General features: G+C 40.5%; 1 protein-coding gene across 1 annotated transcript in view; it reads right to left on the reverse strand.

Annotated features, from left to right (window-relative positions):
• Positions 1–19,864, reverse strand: part of dnah5 (dynein, axonemal, heavy chain 5) — a 69,769-nt gene that overhangs the window by 1,495 nt on the left and 48,410 nt on the right. The window contains exons 71-86 of the mRNA XM_026371515.1: positions 19,170–19,325; positions 17,172–17,354; positions 15,228–15,332; positions 14,531–14,669; positions 13,986–14,100; positions 13,036–13,226; positions 11,744–11,865; positions 9,883–10,032; positions 9,022–9,267; positions 8,608–8,827; positions 6,472–6,677; positions 5,859–6,062; positions 2,868–3,083; positions 1,959–2,171; positions 1,149–1,301; positions 22–253 (exon numbers count right to left, since the gene is read on the reverse strand). Coding sequence (XP_026227300.1) covers positions 22–253; positions 1,149–1,301; positions 1,959–2,171; positions 2,868–3,083; positions 5,859–6,062; positions 6,472–6,677; positions 8,608–8,827; positions 9,022–9,267; positions 9,883–10,032; positions 11,744–11,865; positions 13,036–13,226; positions 13,986–14,100; positions 14,531–14,669; positions 15,228–15,332; positions 17,172–17,354; positions 19,170–19,325 — 2,851 coding nt within the window. The remainder of the gene's footprint in view (positions 1–21; positions 254–1,148; positions 1,302–1,958; positions 2,172–2,867; positions 3,084–5,858; positions 6,063–6,471; positions 6,678–8,607; positions 8,828–9,021; positions 9,268–9,882; positions 10,033–11,743; positions 11,866–13,035; positions 13,227–13,985; positions 14,101–14,530; positions 14,670–15,227; positions 15,333–17,171; positions 17,355–19,169; positions 19,326–19,864) is intronic.

Consider the following 19,864-nt stretch of genomic DNA (forward strand, 5'->3'; position numbering starts at 1 on the left):
TTTTTAAATTCTAAATCTCACCATTGTTCTCAGCGTACATCCTGATCACAGGCATCATCTCAAATAGAACTTTGGGTTTGGATTCAGTGAGTCTGCAGCTGCGGCGGTCCCAGCCGGCTCCCTCCAGGTACAGGCCATAAACGTAAACCCCCTCTGCAGGGGGTTGGGTGATGTCATCCTTCATCCACCTGGTCACCTCATTGCACAGCACCATGCGGTCCAGGGCCCAGCCTTTGTTGGCTCGAGTGATCTCCTACAGATGCAGGGACACATTGTTTTTCCCCAAGTTAATTTCAGTGATCAGTGCGGTCAGTATGACACCACAGTCCCTCTACGGCACTGTTTAGTGAGATAATGTAGCAACGGAAAGAAAATAAATTCAACAGGAGCAAGAGCGGAGTCCACAAATGATTGTATCCCTTCTGTCATTTTAAAGTAATTTGAAAGAAAAAAAAAAGCACAAAAAGCCAACTGAGAAAAACCTACGACTGCTTTATTAGGAGAAGAACAGCAGTCCAACAAATCCCCACTCGGTAAAATACAGACATCTGCATCCACAATGTTTTCTGTCTTGTGCAGCTGGCATTTTTCTTCAGGGTGAAATAAATAAAAGCTAAATAAAAATGACTTCATATTATATCTGGACCACTGTTAAATAAAGTAGAATTGCATGACTCAAGATCACCAGTGATTACTGTTGAAGGCTTTTAGAGATTCTGCTTACAAACAAGACGACGAACATGAGGAAACGATGCTAAACTCCCAGCTGAGGACAGTAATACACATGCAAAAGACAGATTTAGTTCAAATTGCATGGAATTAACAAATGCTCAGAGAATTAACACTCCCATATGAAATAAGTGTTGCATCTCTCCTGCGTAAAGCTTCAGATTACACGTCTCCGTAGTATTTACTTCCACCACATGAATATAAATCATAGCTCATTAGAAAACAAAGAGTTTGTGTGTGTGTGTGTGTGTGTGTGTGTGTATGTGTATGTGTATATGTGCATTCATGTATGTATGCATGTGTCTGCGAGCACGCTTGCGTGTGTGAATGTGGCCGTGTGCCTGCTTATCCCTCAGCGTGCCATCTGGTCTCCTCGCTGGCGGTGGGTAAGTAGGTAGGTAGCTTGATACCATGTGTACCTGTCTCATGGCTGTCAGGAAGCCCTGCTGGTTGAAAAAGCCTGTCATCCAGAAGCAATTGGGCCGCCCTTCAAAGATCCAAGCCTGGAACTGCCGGTTCCGCTCAAGCAATTCTGTGAACCAGAACCCCAGGGTGCTGGAGGCCCACGATGCCTGAAAGACAAAGACGACAACACGAACAAAACATTGTGATCAAACACTGAAAACTGTCACACAGGCAGATCAGAAGAAAAGACAATAGAGACAGATGAAAGAAAATGGACTGAATCACTGCGTGGCAAGAGAAAAATAAATTATTCAGCACAATAGGAAAACAGATTACAATACAACTAAATACAATAGAATGGAGATAACCAGCAGGTAGAAAGTCTCTGAAACCCAGCTAGGAAGCCATCCAAGTCGAAATTATTCTAATGATGTAATGTTTGTGAGAGCACAGCTTGAATGCCAACAGAATGATTAAATGCAGGCTATAGGAGAAGTCATGCCAAGTCATACAGCTCTGCACCCCCCACCCCCCCGCTAATATAAAATCTCCAGTTCTAATTAAATAGCTAAGGATCTGTGTTACTTAAATTGTGTCTGACGGATTAAGATTCAGAATTAGCTCACAAAGTGACAGAAAGACTTCTGAATGTTGTCTATTAGTGCCAGTGCTGGTGCTTTGTGCAGGAGCCCCTCAGGAAAAGGAGACTCGTCTGTTTTTGTCGTGACTTTTCAAATCTACAGATGAAATGCAAGTGTATTCTGCGTGACAACTGTAAGTGCAGTTCAGCTTGTAACTTTAAATCAGGAACGTTCCCAACCCACCTTCTTCCAGCGTGCAGGAATGCGTGCATCATACATGCAGTCCAGAGCGTCCCGCAGGCTCTCGCTCATGACGATCGTTCCATCAATTGCCAACCTGAGGTCGGTCAGGGTGTTACGGACCAAGACTATGATCCTCTGCATCCGATCAATCTCCTGACGCAGGAAGATGTTCATAGGCTGGAAGGGACCCATCTTCTGGAGACGCTCCCTCACCTGGTTTCATTGAGTCAGATGAGATGATAACATTTAATGATTCTCCTCAAGAATTTATAATGCATGGAGTGACACTGCATGAGCACACACACGTAACGGTATTGTACCGCCACTCCACATACAATGGAAACTTTTTAAAAATCATGTGTTTGATCCATTTGCAACTTTGGAACTGTTGCATAAATTGTGCCTTTTCTAATCTGGATGATATATACTGCACGTGCTTCAGGTTCAAAGTGAGCACAGGGAGTGAGTACTTAGAAAGAACTGGACTCTTCATTCATGTTTGATTGTTAAAATCTGTATTTAAAAAGTTGGGACTGGAAGTGATAGACACAGGGTGTGGTGCGGTATCAAGTCTTCCATCACGAGCTTGGCGCCCTGACTCAGAAAAGTCACTTCTCGCCTCACTTTCTCTTAAGTGAGAAAAACAAAGCAGAGAAGTCTCAAAATAACAGGCAGCTGGTGAGAATCAGCTGCATTCACAACTCCTGTGTCTATTTCTAGTCGTTTCTCTCCATCACTGTCGCAAACACACACACAACCTTCCATCACCTCGCTAACACACATGCCACCTTCACTGTAGCACACCAGCCACCCTGCACAGCACACATGGGGAGCAGAGAAACCTTGCACACCCTGCTTCACCCACCTCAAACACTCACCATCATGGCGCGTATATATACCCAGACTTACTTCAAAGGGAACGTAGTCAGGAGGCAGTTTCTCCAGCATGTCGTCAGCCAGCCTAGATACCACAGCCTCTCTGGTTTCCCCTCTGCCTGACGAGCTGTCTTTAGGCTGAATACTGAGGATGGTGTCTAGTACATCCTTAGCCAGTTTACTCTGGTAGGTTATGTCTGCGTTTGGGTGGAGACCGAACACTTCTGGAGTGTCATATGTGGGCAAACCCTGTAAAAGAAACAAAGCAACAGCTACCGTAGAACAGGCCGGGTGTTCACATCATAGACATTTTGTACAAAAATAACCCAGATGCATTGTCTCTTCTTTTACAAACACATGCTGTTACAAAGCCCCAGTTCCCATATGGAGCAGCTCATTGCCTAAAACTGAGCAGTCAGAAAAGAAACAAGCAAAGTCTCCATCAAGTGGAGTTTATATTCCGTATATATGGATCACAATTGCTGTACATAGGGTTTTTAAGGTTTTCTTCTTTTCTCCTCATTTACAAACTGCCATTTCTCTGCACTGAGGCTTTTATCAGCGCTAAGCCCACTGTTGGCCACGGGGAATTGCAGACAGCTAAGTGCCTCCTCTGATACACACAGTGTCACCAGCTGCTTCTTCCTACAACCACTGAAGAGCTTTGTAACACATGGTTGGGTGCATGCACCACTGAGCCGAGAGGGACGGCATGAATCTCCCCAACTAGTATGAATTTTTAGCGCAGTGAAGGTCTCTCACTGGTTTTCTGCCCATGAACACGGCCCAAAGGGTTGAATTGTTCCAAGGACCGACTAAAACATTGCACTTTTGGGAAATGAGCCCATCTCTGTAGTAATGGACATTAAAACAAGACACTAATACTTCGTGCTTTAATAAGAAAATGTGTTTTGGTATCACAAAGTGATGGTAAAACACATTTTGATTTGAATGTGCTGTACACAGAGTCAGAAATAAAAGAAAGTCACCAACTTATTTTCTGCCCTCTCTACTAAAACTATTTAATAAAAGCATAAATGTAGTAAACAAGCTGATGTTATGCCAAATCATTTTCTACTGAGCAAAGACTTACTGACAACTCTTGCTCTTTGACACAAGCTCAGTCAATACCAATTTTCTAAGCTGCTTTCATACGATGAATGACTCAATATACTCTAGATGTAATATTCACTGATATGATGATTATATATTTATTTACAAGGTTAGGTGGCTTAAAGGAATACTCTGAACAATCCTGAACACTGGTTTATTTATACTGAACAGCTGCTGACGCAGAGGCTATATTGCTGTAATTGGTGATATTTAAAACGGTGTCAATTCAAGGTTTTGAAATCCTGGGTCAAAGTTGTTCTAATAATGGTGGCTGTAATTTAAAAGGTGCTCAGTCAGTGGGCTACTGTTGGAAATCTTCCTACCAAACACACAGAGTTGAAGCGTTGCAGCTTTAATTGGTTCAAAGACACCTTGCAGTGAGTGTCTGTCTAGATGATGACAGGCAGATGCACCATCTGTTACTGCAGTCTAACTAATGAGGTTCTTTATAAAACTCCAACATTCTGAGCAAACTAACTTTGAAACGGCTGCACAACGCTCCATTATTATCAATCATATAATTTACACAATGAGATCCAACATGTGATTCGCTTTCCTTTCATTTTAGGGAAACCTCTAATCGACTTTAACATGTCAAGGCTTGTGCAACGACATGAAACAGCAATTACTACATGAACATGACGACTGAGCATTTCCGATAGTTGCATTTATTATTTCTCCTTGAGTGAAACCGGCTGCTTTGTTAATATATCATCAGATTTCCTCTATGCTCATTTCTTTGTTGATTGAGAACAGCTCAGAGTTTGCATTGGGTAGATGCTTGTGATTTATGTCATCAGCAAGCTTATACCTTAAACATCCATCAAAGTGTGCTGTCAAATAGAGCCAAACATCAGGAGAGAGCCTGGCTGACACACTAAGAGAAAAAGGAGATGATGAACAGCGAGTCAGACTGGGAGCTAGATAGTGTGGTCATTTATTTCCTCTTAGGGGACTTTGGCTTTGTTCCTGTCTGTCTGCATTTAATTTACATACACAGACATGTGGATACAGACATGTGGACACAGACAGGGACACGTGCTTTCTGGTGTTAGGTCCATGTTGAGTGAGAATGTGTCTATTTGTGGCTGCGACAGAAAGAGAAAGAAGGCCTCTTATCAATTGTGTGTGTACATGGTACATGTGTTTCAGTGTTGTATCTGTGTGTACATCCGTGACATTGTGTGCGTTTGTGTGTGCGCGCATGCATGCAGGCGGGCATGTGCATGTGTGTGTTCTCCAAGGCTAGGTTTGTCATTCTGTATTTGAGAGGCAGTGCAGTAGAATAAGCTTTCTGAGCCTGGAAGCCCTGAGAATCCATCATAATGAAACTAGTTCAGGAACTGCCTAGAGACACAAACACACACTTTTGTATGGCAGTCAGTGTGAGGACACCCATTGACATAATGCATTTTCTTAACCCTCTACTGCTGTGCCATGCTAAATTTTTAATTTATCACATGTACAGTCTTACCTTAACCCTAAACTTTACCCTCACCAAAACCCATGTTTAACCTAACAGCTAAAACCTAATCTTTATGCCAAAATTGCTCTTTAAACACCTTTTTCATTGTGAAGATTGGCAAAAATGTCCTCAGTCTAATGGTTAAAAAATTAATGCTCATCCTCACAATTATAGCCATAGAAACACACACTTGCATTGTATCTAACATCATATATAGCAGTCTGTATCTGGAGGACGCAGGAAGCACAGTGTGCCAGTATTCATATATTTATTTATTTTTTTTACTGGATGATGTCACTAAGAGCTGACAGCATAGAAAAAACAAAAGCTAACATTTACAAAACAGCCATTTTTGATGCACCATGTCATACAAGTATCATTTGTAGAATGAGAAAGCCAGATAAAGGTGTGTGCACTCATCTATCATCTACCTGAGTGGGACCCACCTGAATGTATGTCAGATACTGTTCAACGCTGGAGCATTTGGGGATGCTGTAGCCTTTGTAAAAGTTGAAAGTGGGTCCAAACATGTCCTCGCTGAACCACACCTTGGCAAAGGTGTTGAGTAGGCGCTTGTCATAGTCATCAGTCACGCGGCCTCCATACTGGATCTCTCCAATCATGTATCGCACTGTGTTCCATGACACACCCTGATGAGGTTGAAATCATTGTGATGATCACATTAGTTGAGTAAAACACAATTACTTGATGATTTGTCTATTTGTGCGCTATGTGGTGATATCGTAGAATACCAGATTCCAGAGAATAGTGAGGGAATGTCATGGGACAGCTATTTTATGTTTTAACATTAAGGTTATCATTTCTGCTGGCTCTGAAACCACTCTCTGATCAAACATTCACAAAATGTGTAAATGTAACTGCAGAAATAAGATCAAAGGGGCATCATCTTCATGTTATCCAGAAATAATCTGATAAAGAGACACTCTGCTGCAGAGTATGTCACACAGTATTTTCTGCAATCATCATTTTTGTTTATCCTACCTACCCAAGCATCAGTGTGTAGTAGAGTTATCACTTGAAGGGTGTCATCTCTCCTACCTTTTTAATGTCCATGTCATCAAGGTGGTTCTGAACAAACTGGACAGTGGCGTTCAAGTCAGCCTGGTTGAACTCATAGGGGATGTTCCATCCCAGAGGGCCATACTTTCTCCTTTCCTGTACTGTGCTGTGGAGAAATGCAACTCCATACAACATTGGCTTCCACTGTACCATGTTACTGACATCCAGCAGGTCCTGGTTTATACCTGGTGACAGATACATGGGCGAACACATAAGCAACCTCTTCAACAAGAGGCTAAGAATAAAATCTACAGAAAAAAGGGAAAAGTACAGTTCTAGGAGCCTTTCAGGTCCACACTTGGGACTATGATTCAAAGCCTTTCAACTACATGCATTAAGGTACGAAAGTTACTACTAGTGCAGACTTGAAGGACATCAGGAACACATACTAGTGCAGATTCCCTTTTCTAGGATTGGAAAGTATTTGCTGAGTGAAACAGGTTTAGCACATTGGTGTAAATATTTTAAGATGTAGCCATTTTTGCTTCTCACCCAGGTACCACACACATAACGGATATACTCTTTAAACTTTGCAAGCAAGTTGGTAATTCTCTTTCATGTCAGCCAAAGTGTGTAGTGAATGCTGATGATGTTCTGGAGATCCTGCCAGGCTGGTGAGTGTACAGTAGTTCACCAGCTGAAAGTTAAATTCCTAGTTTAACTACTAAATATTAGATTAACAACATATTCAACTAAATATAAAAATTGTAAATCTCTAATAATTGCAATATCCACCTAACATGCAGACACTGCATAAACCACGTGGGAATTGTGACTGCTTTGAAGGAATATAGAGAAAAAAAAAAAACAACAACATCAGGCCTAAAAATATTCTGAAGGCACTGCCCACAGCAGATGTTTTTTCTCCTAATCTGATCAGGAAATGCAATTTTTATTTGTATTCAGGATTTGGGAGCTGAAGATAAATGTACCAAGATACTCGACTGCTCTTCAGGAACCATATGTTTGCCTTTTCCATTAGATTCAGGCAAAAGCAGCTAGTTTATAAAGAGTAAACATTCTTATATTTCTTCCTCTTTAAGGTTTCATCTTTTTTAAATAAAAGGGAACTATGCAACGTACTTGCACCTGGATGTAATATAATGACCTACATCCAAGTGAAGGCAGTAAACAGCTGGTAATCATCTTTTTCCCCAATGACTTCCCTCTTTGAAACATACATACAAATTTGTTTTGTTATTCATCATGTGACTGAATTAAGCTCAGGATGTGTAATAATGCAGCAGATAACAGTAATAATCTTTTAAATGCACCAAAATTGGCCCACTAATTTGAAATATTTCATTAGCCATCTAAATTTTGTAAATTGTCACCATTTTCCAACATAGCCACCATTTCTGGCTCACGCAATGTTTTACCAACACATTTTAATTACGGAACAGATTTGCTTTTGGCTATGAGTCAAATTCATTACTCCTACACTATCTGAGAGCTTTTTTGTGCCTTTTCTCATAAATATTGTGAAAAAGTCCAGCAGATGTGTCCTGGACATGAAGCAGTAGACCAACTCTTTACCCGTGCAAGGATTCTGTTGGAATCATGGGAATTTGGTTGTCTGGTCTATACAGTACAGTATGTGCTTTGTGGATCTGAAGAAAGCATATGACCAGGGACCTGACCCGTTGGATAACTGGATCACCCTTTTAGGCCAAGTGTAAGTGAACCTATTGCAAAAAATGACATTTATATGCCAGAATTGTCATTTTAGTTTTAAATTTTCAAGCAGATAATGGGTTTTAATAAAAGAGTGATAACCAAGGAATATTTGTGTCAGCTTTAAAACCTGCATCCGCATTTAAAAGATTTTTCCTAAAGTATGCATAACCACTGTACAGCCAACAAGTTGTCTACACATATACACATTAAGAATAGAAAAACATCATATTCTGCATCCTGACTTCTATCTTGTGCTCACAGACACACGCAAGTAATGATAAACCATCAATTAATCTATTGATATTTTACTTAAGGCTGGTGCATTGCATTGGCTGATGGCACAATGTATACATCAATGTATAAATCAATGTACATCAATGTATACAGTCTCAACATTGAACTTGCTCAGTAATTATGTTTTACATTAAATTGACCCACCTCCATACGTCCTCTTAAGCCCTGCCCTCAGGCCCTGCGGTGGTTCATTGGTGAACTTGATTGACATCTGCAGAAGGGTGATGGGGAAGTGTCTGTGCACCTCTGTGGTCATCCAGAGGCGAAAGCTGTCATGTACAAAGTCGGTTTCTGTTACTGTGTCCATCAGCTCGTCTATGAAGTCCAGACCCAGGTGGCAGTTCTGAAGTAAGGCCCAGCCACCCTGGGGATGATTAATAAGGGCAATCATTATTGTGCATATCATAGACTACTAAGTGATGATGTAGTCAACAATCCAAAAATAAAAGTCTTTGTTGGTCTATAGAGAATTACAGAGTCCTTACTGTCTAGTTCAACACATAGCATGAAACAACCGTACATCAAAAGATGCAGAAACAGCTCACACCACCAACTAACATTAGCCATGGTTTGCTGCAGAAGCTTGCGGGCGTGGACCTCTTGTCCCTGTCCCATAGAGACATATCGCGTCTCAATCTTCAGTCTCTTCCCCAGTGCAATGATGGAATCGGTTGGATCTGAGCCCATTGACAGGAAGCAGATGAGAGGTGTCCGTGGGTCTGATTCCTCCCACATCTTCTCCAAGTCCAGAATCACACCTTCAGTGTACTTTTCCCCCATTGTGTCCATTATGTATTTACGGGCCTAGAGGAGAAAGCAAAGCAGCTGAGGCAAATTAGGTTTTTCACTGCTTCATAATGTTGCTCTTTAAAATGCTAAAACATAGTGGCAGGGGGTTTTACTGCATTACAGCCCAAGGTAAAAGTCAATATTGGAATAAATGTAATTTCTGTAAGGCTAGAGAGTGGACAAATAGTTCAAAGGATTCTTTTTACTCGCTTAGTCTTTTTAGTCAACAGTAAAGGCAGCAGGAGGTCAGACAAGGACAACTGCTAGAGTGTTTGTGAATGCAACAAAATGCGCTTGTCTTCAGTGGACCAAAATGTACCCCTCAGAAAAAAACATTTCCATTAGCTTTGGTAAATATTGAGGCTCAGTAAGCTTCAGAGAGAGACCCGCTTTACCAAATTGTATGGACATGGTCTCATGAATGCAAGTGTATTTCTAAAGTCAACCTGCATCATTCACAAACCAGTTAATTAGGAATATAGTGCTTTAGGCTGCTCTGCAGTATTTCTTACATAGTAATGCATTCATATATATTTAAACCACGTTACTGTTGCAACAGTATGCATCATGGTGTCACCTAAAAGTAAGGAAATTGGACTTATTGTAACTACATGCATGTGGTTTTATAACCTGTGCAATGGTCCTGTCGGGACACCAACAGCGTATGAGCAGGAGGCGTCTGAAACAGTCAAGAGTCTGATCGTAAGAGTTCGGGAGCACCTCCTCCTCTGGGGCCTCCTTATCGAACCATGACTTCCACTGTTTCTCGTTCCGACTTATCTGAAAGACGACAAAACAAAAAAAAAAGGTCTGAGACACGAACACAAACTGAAGAGAAAACATCTTATTGCTTCACATTGCATCAAATCTGGAAGAGAAGATTCAATACATAAAGAAAAAACACATTCAGACACAAAACTTTGAAAATTAAAACATGTCCAACATTTATGTCGAATACTGAAATGTACTGTTCTGGCTCCTCGTTTGCACCTTACAAGTCCAAATAAGGCTAATGTGCTAAAGCTCCATGATGACCATGTGGCTTTCTGTACCTGTGCAGCATGTCCGAGTACTGATTATTAGTGGACATGAACAGCAGCTGTTGATAAAAGGGTGAGAGTGTTCCTCATTCACATACCAAACCTGAATTTCTGAGTCCATCTGCAGTTTGGTGTGAGCGTCAAATATACGCTAAAACAGTTGCGTCATTATCGTTTTTGGTAGGAACTGAGTTGCAATTTAAGAGCCTGGGTGTGAAGTGTAGTACATTTCTATCTGAAGAGTCAAGACAGTCAAAGGGAGAGGCTGGGATGGCTTTGGCTTTCTCCCAGGGGGAGGACAACAACACAATCCTCACCTTGTTCTCTTTGGTACACTAACTTCATTTAACAAAGAACTGTTAATCCACCTCTCGCTGCTAATCACCCACTAAAAAATACACATGCATTTGTGTACGCATACACACACACACGCACAAACACACACATGAATGTGTGTCTGTATGTGCACACATGCTCAGCCAAAAGTAATTGATTGGAAGTTTCTCCAAACTAAGCTCATTTCACAGAGCACTGAGCATTTCCTCCATGGGAGCCACCATGCTGTCAGTCACCCCATGAGGGTGTGCATATTTGTGTGTGAGTGAAAGTCCATCATGATGACAGAGCGAGTGTGTGTGAATGTGTATAAAAGAGAGATGAAGCAAGACATGATGAGACGGATATTGACATGCTTACTAGAGCAAAGGAGAGCTGTGAAAATTTTTAATAAGCACCTAGAGACCACTGTTTAATGTGTGTGTATACACGTCATTCATGTCTTTCGTTGTGAGGACATTTGAGCATTGTGAGGACATTTTGGGTTTTCCTTCAAAGGGCTGAGGGTTAACACTTTTTTCTGTCGGTGTTAAGGTTAGAATTAGATTTGGCTTAGGTTTTGGATGATAGTTGGGGTTTAGTATTCACTTCTGATGGTTACAACTACACTGCCCATCTTTAAAAAAATAGTCCCACACCAATATTTTGTTGGACTGTCTTTAGCTTTGATTACGGCACGCATTCACTGTGGCATCGTTTCAACAAGCTTCTGCTATGTCACAACATTTATTCCCTTCCAGCATTCATTTTTTGCCAGGATCATGTATTGATGAGAGTCGGACCACTGCACAAAGTCTTCTCTAGCACATCCCATAGATTCTCAGTGAGTTTAAGGTCTGGACTCTGTGGTCCAGTCCATGTGTTACGTCTTCCTTGAAGAAATGTGGTTAGTTAAACACAGGTGTTTTGTTTGTTTTTTTGGATGGGCAGTGAAGGTTAAAGGGCCTTTGAATACATTATGTCAGTGAGTACCCAACTAAATAGGCAGAGTCTCTGTGTGCCTGTGTGAAACAGATGACAGACTGGAGAACTGGTGAAGAATGCTGTAAAACACCTTTTATGGCATGCTTAAATTGATCAGGTTGTGTGTGTGTGTGTGGGAGTGTGACTTGTACTTGATCCAGTATATCAGAGAACTGCCACAGTTTGCTGAGTTCTACGAGGTTGAGCCAGGTCATGTCGAGGATCCATTTTGCTGGTTTATGAGGGCAAGCCTTTAGGTCTAGAGATGCACCACCTGAATGACACAAACAAATATGAACTAAAAATAAATACATAATACATATTCTCATAACATATTTTCAAATGCAACCATACAGTAAGATAAAAAGCTTCACATGCATGTGAATATGCAAACACAAATCTCAGAAATATACACAAAAGCCATATTGTGAGTTCGTGTTGAGCATGTTGGAGCTGACAGATGGTGGAGCTGCATGCATGTAGCCGACTTCCATAGCTGGCTTTTATCCTCGCCGTGAGAAGAACTCTATATCTCTGATTGATTAAAGTTAGTACCCATCTGTTTGAAAAGTGAGGGAGCATTATTTTATCATTTTGGCTAAGTAAATTATAAATACACCAAAAAAAAAAAAAAAAAAAAAAAAGAAAATGGGCAATTTCAGTCTAAGTTTATCAAAGGAACTGAAGGTTGTTCTGAGGTGAGTCATAGCTGTGCAAAACACTTGTAGCTCATCTTCTTTTCATGTTAAGATCTGAATGCCGTCATGGTGGAATAGACTGTCTTCATCTGCGAGGTCAAATGACTCTCCAGTATATACACACACACACACACACACACAGATCACTTTACTAGGTACACGTGTATGATGTACTACTATTCAATATATACGTAGCAGCTTCATGAATTCAACTTTTTCAAGGTTCTTATTTCTCAACTTTTGTTGAAACTGTGAGAAAGATGGTAATTATACTATTTGTTTATTATTAAGCGGGCGGTGGAACATTTTATTAAAAGGTGTTTCTAATGTTTTGGCCACCTAATTTATCTAAATACGTTTATAATTTTTAATTTCCTTACTAGCTCAGTATAGATGTTTCATAAAATCACAGTTTCACAGAACCATGCTTTAGGGAAAACTTAGGATTTGAGGGAGAACTATGGCTTGATAAATTGTGGTTTACATTAGGTTTAGATTTCCTTTCTCTGCAGACATGAAATGTGAGTATTTTGTCACGATCAACATTATTTTATTTTACCTTTAATAAAGAGCGTGTTGTTGTGCTCATGTAGTTATTCATTGATTTTGCTGATAATGCACTGTACTATATTTTTCATATTATCCTTCTCACATATTTACTTGTTATCCAGGTTTGACTTGATATTCAAGCCAGCTCGTATAAATCAAACCTTGGAGCTTCCTACAAATTCACATTTCCCTCTTACCTTTAATAAGCGTGAGAAACTCCTCGTGTTTGACCCTGTTGCTCCGCATGTCAATCTTCAGCGTCAACAGCAGAGTAAAGAGGAACTTGTGCTCCTCGTACAGTCCCCGTGCCGCGTGCTTATACACCTCAAAAGTCATGAACTCAATGATGTTGGCGATGCGTTTACTGGTGATGGGGCTTTTGGAGGACCTGTTAGGTAGAGTTTGACAGGAAGTGCCAAATATAAATCATCAAATTTGACAGCATGGTCTGAGTGGTTAAGACCGTTTTTGTTGACTGGTGCATAAACAGCACTGACTGCCAGTCTAAATGGTGAATTACAGAAAGCATGTATCACATATATTGACATAATTACTTATGTGATTTGAAGAGAAATTACTTCAGCCTACAAATCAATGATCAGTTAGTACTGCAGTCTAAATTTAAAATACTGCCCAGTGTTTCCCTCCACCACTATTAAAAGTGTGTTTGGGTGATGAGGACATGTGGAACAAACCACACTATGGGGGCAGCTGTGTTTAGTTAAGCAGTTATCCACAAGACTTTTATTGGTCTGATGGGAACTAATACGTAAAAGTATATCAGATGCTGAAGTTACAGTGTGGAGATGTGGATGAGCAGAAAGATAAACGATAAGTATTAGTGCATCTTTTGGGCCATCTGTCTTTTAGACATACACATTATGAGTTGTCTGAAGGGAAATCGTCATTCATCATTTTGCTCTTTTTGGAAATCAGTATTTAGGGAATGGCTGAAAATAGCATCATGGATCTCTGCATCCTAAACAGATTTACTTACTCGTAAAGTACAACAAGTACTACAGCTGACGATGCCAATAACGCAAACAATTCAAAACGAGAGGAGCAACATTTGTGGGTCAGCTTTGTAAGACGGAGGCTGATTTGGAGCTGCACATTTAGACAGAGCGACAAAGAAGTGTATTCTCACCTAGCCAAAGACAGGTCGAAAAGTCCAAGGAACTGTCTCAGAGAGGTCTGATACATGACATTCACCATACTCATTTCTGTGATCAGGAAGTACAGGATACTGCCCCTGGTCGCCACTAGAAATGAATACAAACACAATATGTGCAATAACACTGCCAGAAGATGGGAGTTTGTTTAAACACACATTTGTCACAGAGTTCTTGTGGAGGTGTCTGTTGATAGCATGTGTGGCCTGTATTCATGAATCGATGCAGTTTATTTACACATAATCGTATTAGCATGTAAAATATTTTATCTGATTATTAACTTAAACATTTACTGCACAGTTCAATACAAATGGTTTAATAAAACCAAATCTCTTTCAATTGGTGTGTATGCGTGGTGAGTATGCAGGTTTATTGTTGCATGAGCTGAATTACAAACTGAAAATATTCACTTTGTGCGACTGGGCCTTGATGGAGACTTTGCAAACATGCTGCAAGCGACCAGAAAAAAAGGATCAATAATAGTTTAAATGTAGTCTTTAAGACAGTTGTCATGACCTACCAGGTCGGTACTCCTCTCTAGCAGTATTAATCTGGATCTCAGTCTCTGCAGCAATCTGTAGTTTCTGAGTTACCTCTTCAGCTGTGTGCTTGGTGTTGCCAAGGACAAGAATCAGACTCTCATCATCCACCAGTGAACCCTACAGTGAAGGAAAGTAGAAACACTGTCATTAGAAATACTGCGGCTCTGGAGCATATGTAGATTAAATGTAGCATCAAAAGTCTTCACACATCTTCTGTGTTTCTTCTTGGTTATCAAGTTGTTGTCTACTCTGTAGATTCATTTACTTTAGACCTCACAATATAAAAATAACATGCTTATGCATTGAGGAGGGGTGAAGATGTGGGGTGATGATGTGGGGTGATGATGTGGGGGGGCTTCACGGGCGATGCTTTTGGCTTTAGTTCAAATTCAAGGCACACTTACAGTAACCATCACAGCTACAACATCCTGATATGGGCTTAGTAGGCTCATCATTTGTTTTTATCAACAGGACAACAATCCAAAACACAGCTCCGGGCTGTGTAAGGGATATCTGACTGAAAAAGAAAACAATGAAGTGCTGCAAAAACTTTTGCATTGTATTTTGCTTTTGGCGTATACCGTTTCTTTTTTGTTTTTTTTTACAGCATAGTGTAATTTTTGTGTTATTTCATACTTCTGATATGTGGGAAGGTGGGTGGGGTAATGTTCTTGCCTGTGTACTGGTCAGCCGGTATAGCAGGTTGTCCTCTAGTTCCTTCATCTTTCTCTTGTTAGACGTCACATCTTCCAAGAGGTCTGTTCTCTCCTTCTCGAGTTCCTGGTGTTATAAAAGCACAGATAACATAAAAACATACATATATAGCAGGGTACAAAACCTATTAAAGAATCATTACACCGGAAAAGGTTTAAACTCTTTGGGTGTAATAAAGCATGTATCATATGAAATGCCTTTTTGATAACTGGACACTGTAAATTGATTTTTTTTTTCAGGCAGGTAATTATGCTGCTTATAACAGGATAATATGAGTCATAAACATCAATCTTTATATATGGCTGCTACAGTGATTGAAGATTAAAAGCAAATTCCCCTAAAAGGCACAATGCAGTTGGCTCGAAATTCTGGCAATCCATGAATTAAAGAAGGTCTAAGCCTCCAGAAGCATGAACCAAACCCTCACTCACCCACAGTAAAACATATGAAAACGTGAGCCTGTATGAAACAGCATGTTGGACTTCAAGTCTTTCATATTTCCATATTTTTATTCTAATGGTCAAGATAATGACACCAGTTCTACTAAACATGAACAATCCTGAAAACTTACAATGACTTAGAATGATAATTTAAATGTCATAGCTGAAAGTTGTCTATGTACAAGGAGCTGGGACATAATTTGAGGGCAAATAGCTCAACAACGTTCTCTTGTGAAAGCTGCATGTATAACTAAGATGTAGGTTTTCTAAGTGAGACAGCAGCTTGAGCTTCCATTATGATTAAATACATATTCATTTGCACATAGATTACAACCCACTTTTCCCATCTGGCATGAATCCCTATGGCATAAATCCATTATCAGCCACCAGTAGAGGGAAAATAGCTTTTCCTGCAATGGCAACAGTCCTTTCACAGTCACCGTCTCAGTCACTCAATGTGTCCTCTGCATTGAGACCATTTATAATGTATTGATGAAGAACTCTTGGATGTGGCTCTTTGTGTGTACATGTGTTATTGGAACATGTACGTTTCAATAGGGAATACACACACACACACACACACTTTATTAGGGTCATTAATTCAGTTACACCTGTTCAACTGCTTGTTATCACAAACATCTAATCAGCCAATCACATGGCAGCAACTTAATGCATTTAGGCACCATCACAAGCCACAGTGAGCCCAGTCCCAGGGTGACCATAAGTGGGTGAATGGCCTAAACCTATTATTCAATACATTAGAAGACGACACTGGAGAGGCTGATGCTTAACCAGCTCTGCCGTGCGTCAATGGACCCACTTCAGTTTGCCCACCAGCCTCGCACTGAAAGTGCTCATCTTCCACCTGACTCTCTCTCACCTGGAGAAGACTGGGAGAACAGTGAGAGTCTTTTTTGTTTGACTACTCCTGTGCATTCAACACATGTTAGATCACATGGGGGTGGACAACACGTCTCTACCTGGATACTGGACTATCTGACATGGTGGCTCAGGCGTCCACAATCATTACCTACACCGGTGAACGGGTGGCTGTATAGTGTAGTAAGATCGCAGCCCTCCATGAGGGAGACTGGGTTTACCAGCTGTGGCCTACCTCCAGTAGGGGTCCTTCGGCAAGACCTGCTTACACCTCAACTGCCTTTGCCTTGTACCTCACCACAACAGGTGCTACTCCTGTGTGACTGCAACAAGGAAACTATTGAAGGAGGCCACCAACACCTGTGATTAGTCTTGAGGAGTTACAACCTTCTACAGCTGAAGTGGAAGAGAATCATTCCCCAGATTCTCCAAAAGCAAAAACCTAAATACTTGTTGTTGATGTTTTAATCATTTTATTTTCCCTTTGTATTTTTCATTTACTTTTTGTAATCTAGGTCAAGATAAGGGAATTATTGCAACTTTTAATTAAATGAAAACAGTAACTACAATTTTGATTGAGAGTAACCTGTTTTTCTGTGAGGATGACTCTGCCCAGCAGCTGATCCTCTAGTCCTCTCATGGTGACAGTGAAGTCGATGATGGATGTGCGAGCAAAGATTTCAGGGGTGTATGCTGGGTTAGGCAGCTTGGTAGTCACATACAGCCTGAAGCCCCTCATCACATCCACTTCTTTGTCACCCACTTTCACCTGAGAAAAAAAAAAAAAAACAGTCAAGACACAGAGAGTGTAATTATATTCCCAACACATTGTTGTGCTTCTTCCTCTCTGTCTTTCTGCAGCCATTCCCTGACTCAGATGTATGTTTCCAGTGTGCAGGTACTGGCTTAACCAACCTGCTCAGTCTTGTCTATTGCTTGTTGTCGTTGTTCTACCATTGCCAAATCTGTCTTAAACCATTTCAATAACAGCATTGTACAGTATGTTTAATATATGTTGTGTTTGACTGACACAGAAGGAGACCAAGGAGTTGAAAGACAATAATGAGAGAGAGTGCAATACAGTAACTGAATGAATGTCAGGGGACCGGCCACTAAGTTGACCACTCTGTCTTGTTTAAAAGGAAGACAGAGAACACACATTCATGTGTGTAATAAAAATGCTCTTTGGAAAGTTTAAACCGATTTATTGGCAGAGACCAGTTCAGAGTGCTTCCTTCTCATGCACATTTCTATATTTTTCTATATTTTTGTTAATCAGAAATCCCATCCAAAGCTTGCTTCAGGGCTGTTATTTTGGCTAATAAAATGCAGACAAAATAAAAACCATTTAAAACCGCGCTCTGCAATTTTCCCAAATTAAAAATATCGACTTCCAACAGAACATTAGGGGAAATTAGGCTGCTGAGACCGAAAGTGGTCTATTTTTCACTGTCCAGCCACAAATGAAAAGCGCAAAAGCAAAACATATTTCCCAGGGAGGAGGCACAACATTGGATTGTATTTCTGATCAACAGCAAATGAATGTTATTTATGCTACGGGACTATCTATATATAGCTATTCTGTCAATTTGTTAAATGGGCCACACTCACTATGAACTCATTCATTACATTTTTCCATTGCAGAAATCTTTTGAGCACAGACAAAATCATGTTTGTCCATTTGAAATGACTGAAAGTGCTTATTAAATGGCCTCGCTAATGTTGCTATTTAAGGCCAATGAGATCCTCCTGGATTATCCTTTTTTTAGCTGCTAAAATTACAACACAGTTACTTGAACAAAGCAAGAGACAAACAGCATACTAGAGTCACGACATAAAAAAAATACCTGATGCATGCATTAATGTCATTTTTTGGTAACACCACCAAGCTCATCAACAATATAGTAGATATTAATATATATTAGTCTTTAATATCAGAGACATAGAGGAAAACATGCAAGTCTTTTGAAATTATCCCTCAAGTGTCACGCATACATCTCCCCAAAAAAGGACGCTGATGTAGAAGAAGCTGTTCTTTATGTATTGTGTGTATTGTGTTTGTGTATTTTATTCTATTCTAGTGTCAAACTCCTTGCTGCAGCTAATACACATTTCCAGCTGCTGGTGATGCTAAACTTCTATTTTACCACAAAGGAAAAAACTGAAGTGGAAAAAATGCAAATTAATTGTAGACTCGGCTCCAGAAAAATAAAGACAAATTACTCACATCCAGTCACTCAGTCAAACACACCGTGAGTGAACACGCTCACTGAACACACTGAGTTAATCTGTCCCAGGACAGTTACCATGATTTGAGACAGGTGCTCCAGTTGGCACCGTCTCCACCTACACCCAGCACAACACGTGCTGTGTGGTGTCACTGAGCAGCCTTGTTTATCCCATTCTGAGCTAATCAGCCTGCATCATTACAGGTGTGACAGTTGGTGTGGCTGGAGGGACTTGGCCTTTTCTCATCATGCCTCCCACCAACAATCAACCACATCTGCCCATTTCACACTCTTCTAACCAAGATATTAAAAAATGGCACATGAGTGTCTCTGTAGGGTTATTTCTGCCAAGTTACCTTGTAAGTGGAGCCAGTTTTTATGAAGTTTTTCTCAAGGATATTGTCAAGTGCAGGGTCCAACTCCTCTCCAACATCCTCAATCAAAAGGGGACGTCCAAGAGACAAAGAGTCCTCCAGGTGATTCTTAAAGTATTTGTGATTCAGCGATGTGATCTGAAATCAGAAAAGTAAAAACTTTTAATTTATACATGAATTTAGAATAGATCGAAATTGCAACTGTGTGATCCTAATTTGTAATGCTGTTGGGACCTGGAAGCCGCCCCAACCCCTTTGAATTTATCAATGCCCCTTGACCACACTTTCTTACGACCTTACATAAAAGCAAATCCCTTATTTATAAAGCATCTGATTATGTTAAATGAAGGAGACAAAGGTTTGACTTCTCCTCCACTACTGAGATACTAAGTTCAGCTCCTGTTTAGGTATTGTGAGTGTTTAATTCATAATACATCCCTTTTTAAGATGAGCCATTTTAGAAAACTTTCCAAAAATACATAGAGTTGGACTGAAAAGGTCACTTGTGGAAGGGGTTTACCCCCACTGCTTGGGGAAATGCGTCTTCAGGAAACTCCTAATAGGATTGCAGAATGCATTTACTCGGCTGGGAGATTGCTCCTAACAGGGCCAGCGACCTTGGCTGGTCTTATTATGCCTGCAGAGTTTAGCTTTTTTTTAGGGCACCATCCAAAACC

Source organism: Anabas testudineus, chromosome 16 (genome assembly GCF_900324465.2).
Source record: "Anabas testudineus chromosome 16, fAnaTes1.2, whole genome shotgun sequence".
NCBI classification, from domain to species: Eukaryota; Metazoa; Chordata; class Actinopteri; order Anabantiformes; family Anabantidae; genus Anabas; species Anabas testudineus.